This window comes from Caenorhabditis briggsae (assembly GCF_000004555.2).
Source record: "Caenorhabditis briggsae complete genome, chrII, whole genome shotgun sequence".
Lineage (NCBI taxonomy): Eukaryota > Metazoa > Nematoda > Chromadorea > Rhabditida > Rhabditidae > Caenorhabditis > Caenorhabditis briggsae.
Window position 1 is genome coordinate 12,861,723 of NC_013486.2, and position 9,358 is coordinate 12,871,080.

Here is a 9,358-nt window from a genome sequence, read left to right on the forward strand (position 1 = left end):
AGAAATTTCCTGAATTTTTTACTCCCTCAAAATCTTTCTATTGCCAAAATTCCCTCATTTTTTCAAAGTTTCAAAATATAAATTTTTTCCGAATTCGTCAAAATAATCATCCAGCACATGACTAAATATAATTTCCGGTCTTGTGTGGGTTTTCAAAACTAAAAATTTCCAATTTCCGGTTTCAAACTCTATTGACTTCAAACTAAAAAATATAACTTTTTTCAATTTCCGGATTTCCAGCCCATCCCCCCTATTTTTCAAATTTTCTAGATTCCAAAGACCCCATTTAGAGAGAATCCAATGGTTTTTCTGCTGCTTTTCCTCCTATTTTTTCCAAATGTTGTCTGGAATTTTGATAAGATTGAGTTGGAGGATATTATCATTTATTTCCCGCTCAAGGTCGACTACTTGGCTCCGTTCGGATGTGCAACTGGTACCAGTTGTGATGATGAAGGTATACTGTAGTTTAGAGGTTATCTACCGTAGTTGCTCGCAAATAAGCCCTGGACTTTGAGCTCAATTATCTCAGTTCTTATGAAAGCTATCGCAAATCTGTCAACTGACAAAATATTGTTAATGTTATGATGAGTATTCTATCAGTTGATTACTTTTTGATGTTTTTTATAGGAATCGAGAAAATTGAGCTCAAAGTACACTCATAGGGTTGGTTTCTGTTATAGCAATAACGATATTCCGGTTATCTTTCAAGGAATGAAAAGAGGGTTGTGGAAGGTGACCGCTATTTAGTTCAACCTCAAAATATGTCGGTTCCTAGGAAAGATATCAAAAACTTGTCAACTGATAAATTTTTCACAATAATATCACCAATATTTTATCGGTTGACAAATGTTTTACGTCTCTCCTAGGAACCGAGATAATTGAGCTCAAAGTTAACAGTGGTTCCGGTCCCTTAATTACGGTTTATTACGGTTTTACGGTAGTAATTCAGACCCAACGGAGTATTATTCTGTACAATATATCAGGGGTTTGCAAAAGTAATGCGCGTTTTTGATGCAACTTCCTTTTATTGTAAAACCAAAACAAGAGATCATCAATCAATAAGATATTCTCCATTATTGTTCATTACTGGCTGCCAACGTGTGCGCAATTCAGCGATGCCTTTCTTGAAGAACTCATCTGGCTGTGACTCGAAATAGTCCGCCACCCAAATTCGCACTTCTTCACCGCTTTCGAATTTTTTCTCGGCCAGATGATGTTGCATGGATCGGAATAGGTGATAGTCCGATGGTGCCAAATCGGGACTATATGGCGGATGAGGCAGCACTTCCCAGCCCAGCTCCTGAGTTTTCTGCTGAATGATTTTTGCAGTGTGTGGTCGAGCGTTGTCATGGAGCAAGAGTGTTGTCGAAGTGTCCACGCCTTGGCGTTTGAGAGCTTGGTCCACACGGTCCAGCTGATCTTTGTAAAGGTCCGCATTCACCGTTTGACCAGTTCTCAGAAGTTCAAAATGCACGAGACCTCGTGTGTTCCACCAGACACATATCATCACCTTTTTTCCGTGGATGTCCGGTTTTGGAGTCGGTTTCGGGGTCTCGCCAGGACTCAGCCACTATTTTTTTCTCCCATTATTGTCCCACTGAATCCATTTCTCATCCGATGTCAAAATCGAATAGAAGAAACCACGATTTTTGGAGCGGCGCATCAGAATATTGGCAACTTCAACACGTCTTTCCTTGTTCGAATCGGAAGGCTCATGAGGGACCCATTTTCCACATCTGTTTGTCTTTCCGATTGCATGCAAATGTCTGGAAATTGTAGAAAAATCGCAGTCGAACTGCTCCGAGAGACTGAGAGTAGTTTGGCAAGGATCCACTTCAACTGCTGCTCTCAAGGCATCGTTGTCCACCTGCTCTGGACGACCAGGGCGCGATTCATCTTCCAATCTTTCATCTCAGCTCCTGAAGCGCTGAAACCAGCGGCGACACTGACTTTCGGATATAGCTTCTTCACCGAATACAGGAGAAAGTAAGCGGTGAGCTTCGGCAGCCGATTTTCCTTCCTTAAATTGGTGCCACAAAAATGCTCGAAGGCGAAATTTTTGGTCGGACATCTTCTAGAATGTTTTTTTTTCATAGAAATCAAATTGAAACAGCAATATAATATAACAAAATGAAGCCCAAGAACGCGTTTTTTAAAACAAAAAAAAATTGAACACAAACCGTTTGTTTTGGGTGAGATACAAAACACCAAACTTGACGCGCATTACTTTTGCAAACCCCTAATAGCCTGACTTGCCTGACTCCATTTCCCCACTGATTAAGCTATATAAAGTTAAGAAAGTGGGATAGAGGAGTGTCGTAGGACAAATACTCACTAGTACTAGTCAGGACCTTGAGTCTTGATGAGTCAGGACTTTGAGCCACTTTATCTTCGTTCCTGTCAAAGATATCGTAAAGTTGTTCACTGACAAAATATGCTTGATATTATTATGAGCATTTTATCAGTCGACCACTTTTTTGATATCTTTTAAAAGAAATGAGATAACTAATCTCAAAGTAGACGGCTTGGGGCATTCTATCAGAAAGTTCTTACAGTAAAATGTGTTTCCAGGAGCTGGATATATTCCATCTGCTATGGAAATTGCTCTGGACCGTATAAACGCTAATAAGGATCTTGAAGTTTTTCACAACTTATCTGTTAACTATGTGGACACTTCCAAAATCGCGGGACCAATGGCTGCAAGAAACGCAGCGGTGAACAATACGACGATGGCAGTGATGGGGTTGTCCAGAGACTGTTATATTCAGAGTACAGTGTTGAATATTAATGCGAAAATTGGAATTTCAGATGTGAGCCTTCTCAAGGGTTCAAGAGAATTCTAAAGAGTTTTTAGATATGTGAAATGGATTTGTCTAGTGTTAAAGGATTTGATCAGACTACCGTATTAATGAACTCGCAGACAAATTCGCTGGCCAAGGTGACGGTTAATTATCTTCTAATTAAAACAATTAATTTCAGTCTGTGGTTTACTTTTTGACAAAATATAACTGGAAAAAGGTGGCACTGGTTTCACCGTCAACGACGCTGAGTGCATTTGATTCAAGAGTTAGATCGGATTTGTTAGGTAAGAGGGTCCCGCGCGAAATTTAATTTTTTTTCGAATTTTCTTGAAAATCTATTTGGCGGGAATTCCAACTTTTGAATTAAGGCTTCCATTTGGTGAGGAATATCACCCGATCGATCGACCACTGACCGACCGCGAACCCGAATCGGTCCGTCGGCGGTCGGTCGGCGATTCGTTGGCGGTCGGCTATAGGTCGGTCGGCGGTCGGCGGTCGCGGTTGGTCAGTCGAAATTTAGCCGATCGACCGACCGCCGACAGTCAGCCGATCGAATCCGTACATTTGCGCGTCAAGATAGTGTTTCGCAGCTATATGCACAAACACGGTCGGCCGGTCGGTCGGCGGTTGGTCGGCGCTCACTAGCTTTCGACAGACGAGAAATCTTTTCGAATTTTCTTGAAAATCAAACTTCAAAATTCAAAAATTCGGGAATATTTCAGATGCACTGACGGTAAACAAGATTGACATTCAGGTTGACTCTCGTTTGGATCCAATGGCAGATTTTACTGAAAAAGTGAAAGATGATGCTCAGAAAGCTAGAAGTAATATCTTTTTGAGTCTCAGAATCTCAAAATTCTCATATTTCCAGTTTTCATAATCTGCGACTTCTCCTCCAACGCCAATCTCCTCCGAAACTATCTTTTCAAACTCGGCGAGCTCAACAAAATGCAATCCGGAGAGTATTTCGTCATTGGCTACATTGCCTATAACAACAATTACCAATGGTTGGAAGCTTCTTCTAGAGATCAACGTCTTCTACATTTGGGATCCATGGATATCAATGATTACAATTTAACTGAGAATGATCTTCATGAGGTGTATAAGAATTTCATTGTTTTGACGGATGGACCGCCACCAGCGGAACCGAATTCTACATGGGAAGAGATTAAAAATCAAGTGACGGAGAAGAAGGCAATGAAAGTTTGTCCACCGTTTTGTAACACTTCGATATCGGAGGTAGGGTTTGAAATTGAGAGTTACCGTATAGGTGCACTTTGAATCCAATTATCTTGGTTTCTATTAGATCCTTCGAAAGTTTGCTAACTGATAAAATATTGCTGATAATATGATAAAAATTTTATCAGTTGAACATTTTTTGAAATCTCTTATAGGGACCGCAATAATTGAGCTCAAAGTGTACTTACAGGGTTGGCTCCTGTTGGAGCAAATATAGTTTCAGTTATCAAGCATTTTTAGAAAGTTGTTCCTCGATGGGACCGTATAAAACTGCTATTCGATGGTGTCCAATACTTGGCTGATGCTACAAATGACGCTTTGAGAGTTGGATCCAACATCTACCAATCTTCAATTTTCTACGAATACATGATCAGTCGACAGATCAATAGTAACACCTTTTCTAAAGCTTCTGCACGTTGAAAATCGTTTTTAGGTGTTACCGGAGTCACAGAATACGTTGACGGCTTCGGAGCAATCGTTGGCTCCATGCAAGTCTACTATCACTTCTCCAGTTCCAATCGAAATGCATATGGACTTTTTCCATGTGCTCGCTTGGGTCAAACATCCCTCAAAAACACTCAGTGGGCGTTGATAGATTATTCAGAAGGGTTATCGATTGATTTTGTGAATAAATCCGCTCCCAAAGATACACCGGATTGTGGTTTCTATGGAGAGAATTGTGGTCCGGCAACGAATAATACGTTTATCATAGTGATCTCTGTTGGAGTCGCGATTCTGATAGGATTAGCAATTGCAGCCGCTTTCTTGTACAAGTAAGTTTAGGCTTCTATATGGGCCTGTCGAAAATGAGCGACCGACCGACAGCCGACCGAGCTGACCGATCGGTCGGCCGGTTGCTTAAATTTCTCGATCGAATGGAAGCCTTAGATTGAATAGGGACTAGAGGTATGACTGAAATTTCAGACGTTATCGATATGAACGAAAATTGCACTCGCTGTTTTTTATGATCGATCGAAATCAGATTATTCTGAAGAAACACACCAATCTGATGAGTCAAGCAAGTCTGAGAAGTATGGCAAGTATTCATGGAAGTTTTGCGGCAGCGGTAAGTTTAATCGGGGACTAGGTACTGTATAATGAACACTTTCAGTCCCAAACCCTTCGAGACTCTCATTTCTTCATCGAGGATTACGGTAACCATCCACCACAAGACTCCTCTCAAATGTCCTCGATCTTCCACACGGGATCCACCGCCCGTGCTAACCCATTCGGTCAATTCCCAGGATTCGGAGTGTCGCCTGGAAACTCGGAAGATGAAAAATGGCATCAATTGAAGGAGTTTGGAGTTGGATTGTTTGAAGGAAGAATGATTGGATTGAAGAGAATCTATAGGACGGATGTGGAGTTGACTAGAAATGTTCGATTGGAGATTGCTCAGTTGCTAGAGGCCACTAACTCGAATACACTGGAATTCGTTGGAATGGTGATTCACTCTCCAGATGTGTTTTTGGTTCATGAGTTGGCTCAAAGAGGATCGTTGAAGGATATTCTGGATAATGAAGACATGGCACTAGACGACGTGTTTAGAAGTCAAATGACAAAGGATATCATCGCAGGTCTGGAATATCTCCATTCCTCTCCAATCGGTTGTCATGGAAGACTCAAGTCTACAAACTGTTTGATTGATGGTCGATGGATGGTTCGACTCTCCAGTTTTGGACTTCGTGAGATGAGATCAGAAGAGGAGTGGCAACGGGAAGAAGGTGTCCAAGAAGGAAAAGATGATTTGTGGACTGCTCCGGAGTTGCTAAGATGGAGTACAGGCCTTGGGCAATGTGGACATCTTCTAGTCCAGAAGGCAGATGTCTATAGTTTGTCTATCGTGCTCTATGAACTTTTTGGAAGATTGGGACCTTGGGGAGATGAGCCCATGGAGCCGAGAGGTATCCTAGGAAGCTGTTAAAATTATCAGAAAATGGTTCCAGAAATTGTGTCTTGTGTCAAACGACTCCCGTCATCTGGCAAAAAAGTGTTCCGTCCGGACCTTGCGGTTATCAAAGAGGCACCACAGATTGTTAGGGATACGGTAGCGGCTGCGTGGACTGAAGAGCCCCTAGACCGCCCGTCCTTGTTCCAGATTAAAAGGAAGTTGAAGCCACTGACAGTTGGATTGTGAGTCTAAACATTACACTTATATAGAAGCAAAACGCTTTAAATTAGCGATTCACTTCAAATTGAAAATTCGCCACTTGCACTTCGAGCTTGATTATCTCGGTTCCTTCAAAAGATATCACAAATGTGTCTACTGTTAAAAAATTGATGAGACTATGGAAAAATTTTATCAGCTGACAATTTTTTTATATCTCTTATCGGAACCGAGATAATTGGGTTCAAAGGCAAGTATAATTTTGTGTGCAAAACCACTACCCCTACTTAAACCCCTCTATTTTAGTTACCTGTGATAGTAATAAAAAATTTGTAGACAAATGAACTTATTACAAGGTTAAAATCAACATTTTATTAGTTGGCATCTATTTTTTATCTCCAATGGAATTTGAGATAAATGATGCTTAACCTGAAATATTCTAGAAAACGCACAATAATGGATAACATGGTTTCGATCATCGAGAAGTTGACAGACAAGTTGGAAAGAGATATCGCTGAAAGAAATGAGGAATTGGAGAGAGAAAAGGAAAAGAGTGAGATGCTTCTTAAAATGATGCTTCCGGAGTAAGCCCTCTTTTTTGGGACAAATTTATGAGCTTTCAATTCAGAGTGGTAGCGGACAGTTTGAAATTGGGATCCAATGTCTCAGCAGAAAGTTTCGAAAGTGTCACTGTCTTTTTCTCGGATTGTCCAGGTTTTGTTGAGATGTCGGCAACGAGTAAACCAATTGATATTGTCAACTTTTTGAATGATTTGTACACGGTCTTTGATAGAATTATCGATCAATTCGATGTCTATAAAGTGGAGACTATCGCTGACGCTTACATGGTCGCTTCTGGATTACCGGTCCCAAATGGAAATCATCATGCTGGGGAGATAGCGTCGCTGGGATTGGCTTTGTTGTCTGCTATTGATGTAATTTATTTAAGTTTGAAAAAAAATCCAAAAATGAAAGAAAAGCAGTTTGAGTTTTCTAGTCCCCCGCGTCCGCGGAAGAGCGACCTTAAAAGATTCCTAACTTAAAAACTAGATTAGCTATCAAGACGTTATCATATGCAAATTTGCTCAGCATAAAAAGTTACATATTTTTAAAGTTTATTACTTTTTGATAGCTACCGTAGTTTTTGAGTTATGTGCCTTTAAAGTTTGCGCACCCTCCTAGTCATCATAAGGGCGCGTACACAATGATCAAATGAGCATATTTCAAAAACTGGATTAGCTATCAAAAAATCTGTCAACTGCAAAGTTGATGGGCATAAAATTTCCTAAATTTTTGTAATTTACTCCTTTCGAATAGCTACCGTAGTTTTTGAGTTATGCGCCTTCAAAGTTAGTGCGCGCCCATGAGGAGCACCAAACTTTGAAGGCGCATTTCTTAAGAAAGAAAAGTGCTATTTTTTGATGCGTTTTTTTTTCAATTAAAGGAGGTGAGACAGCAAAAAGTTTGGGGGACGAAATCGCACCGTGCTTATGTAGGACATCGGTCGGCAGACGCATTCGCGCCCCCGTAGCTCAACCGGTAGCGGTGCTGTAACCCTAAGCTGCCGGCATGAGTTCGACTCCTCATGGGGGCTCTCTAGGCAAAATACCAGAAAAAACTTTCTTTTTGACGTCTGGCCTCCTTTAAGGAATTTTTTAAAATGTGAATCTACATGATTTTCAGCACAAAATCATCCCAAAACTTTTATTTCCAGGCTTTCAAAATCCGTCATCTGCCAAATGAAAAAGTTCGTCTCCGCATTGGTATGAATTCTGGTCCTTGTGTCGCTGGGGTTGTTGGATTGAAGGTTTTTCGAAAATTAAAAAAAATTAAACGTTTGAATTTTCAAATTTCAGATGCCCCGTTATTGTCTGTTTGGAGACACTGTGAACACTGCAAGTCGAATGGAAAGTAATGGAATTCGTGAGTTTTCAGATTCGACCGTTTTCAAGAGTCTGGAGCTCGGTTGTCAAATTTCTGATCACTTGAAAAATTTTGGAGGATGTAAAACAGACCTAGTTAAAAAATTTTGCATTCACAGAATTTTTTGAAAATTCCTAGTTTTTCAGCAATTTGCGGATGTCTGAAGGACGTACAAAAACTGGTAAAAAAACGAGCCTTTCAGAAATTGGCAAATAGCTGAAAACGTTTTCCATACAAAAGCTTTTGTTTATAAATGATCTGAAAATCCATTTCCAACTGTGCTACTCTGCAAAAAAAACCAACTTCCTAGCTCATCTAGAACTCGAGATACGGTTATTTGAAGTTTCCGAGGTTAGAGACGCAGTGTGTCTCGTCGTCTGCGTCACTAGCCTCTTTAATTTGGAGCAGCTCTATCTCGGCTCCTAGAATCGCTAGAAGTTCCAGATCTTTTAGGCAGAATTTTAGGATACTTTGGCGGGTACTTTATTCTAAAAGTTTTCCAGCCCTTCGTATCAATTGCTCAGAATCCGCGAAACAAGTTTTGGACCAACTCGGTGGCTATGTGATGGAGGAACGTGGAATTGTTGAAATGAAAGGAAAAGGAAAACAGATGACGTATTTTGTGAGAGGAGAGGATTCAGAATTGAGAAGAGAGCGAATTATCAGAGAAAGAGTCAAATTTGCGAGTCTCAAGAAAGCCAAGATCCAGGAGAAGACTTATGATTTTGAATGAAAATCTGAAATCTGCGTTGAACAAAAAAATTGTGATTTGAATAAAGATTTCGTGTTGTTGTTAAACTTTCGTGGCAAAATTATCAACAGATCGTACTGATTTTAGAGTTTAGGGGATTATAAATATTATTTTCTGATTAATAATCATTCAAACGAAACATGTTTATTTGTCAAGGTGCTCCCGCTCAACCATTTTCACGATTGATAACAGCTCCGATTTCAACTTTGAAAAGTGAGTCATAAATGCAGTACCGGTCAATAAGATGTACAAAAATCTTTTTTTTTAAGTTGATTTTGACCATTTTCAGAAGCCTGGAGCTCTGCTGTCTAGTTTACGATCACTTTGAAAATTTTGGAGAGTGTAAAACAGACCTAGGTTGAAAACTTTGCATTCATAGAGTTTTTCGAAAACTTATAGTTTTCCTGTTTTTTGCCGATTTTTAAAAGACACTTGTTTTTCACGTTTTCAGCACAAAAACTGAGAAAAAAGGGTGTCTTTCCCCCGAAATCTGCAAATAGCTGAAAAATTAAGACCTTTCAAAAAGTTCTGAGAATG

General features: G+C 40.1%; 1 protein-coding gene across 1 annotated transcript; it reads left to right on the top strand.

Annotated features, from left to right (window-relative positions):
• Window positions 1-300: 300 nt before the first annotated feature.
• Cbr-gcy-15 lies at window positions 301-8,803 on the top strand (the record flags this gene model as incomplete). The annotated part of the gene is made up of 16 exons (XM_045242833.1): window positions 301-454; window positions 2,572-2,810; window positions 2,855-2,938; window positions 2,980-3,085; window positions 3,524-3,625; window positions 3,673-4,040; window positions 4,281-4,428; window positions 4,474-4,813; window positions 4,965-5,106; window positions 5,152-5,944; window positions 5,987-6,173; window positions 6,591-6,731; window positions 6,776-7,082; window positions 7,862-7,954; window positions 8,004-8,151; window positions 8,574-8,803. 16 exons carry the CDS (start codon window positions 301-303, stop codon window positions 8,801-8,803), a joined length of 3,582 nt encoding a protein of 1,193 aa, XP_045096806.1.
• Window positions 8,804-9,358: the final 555 nt, after the last annotated feature.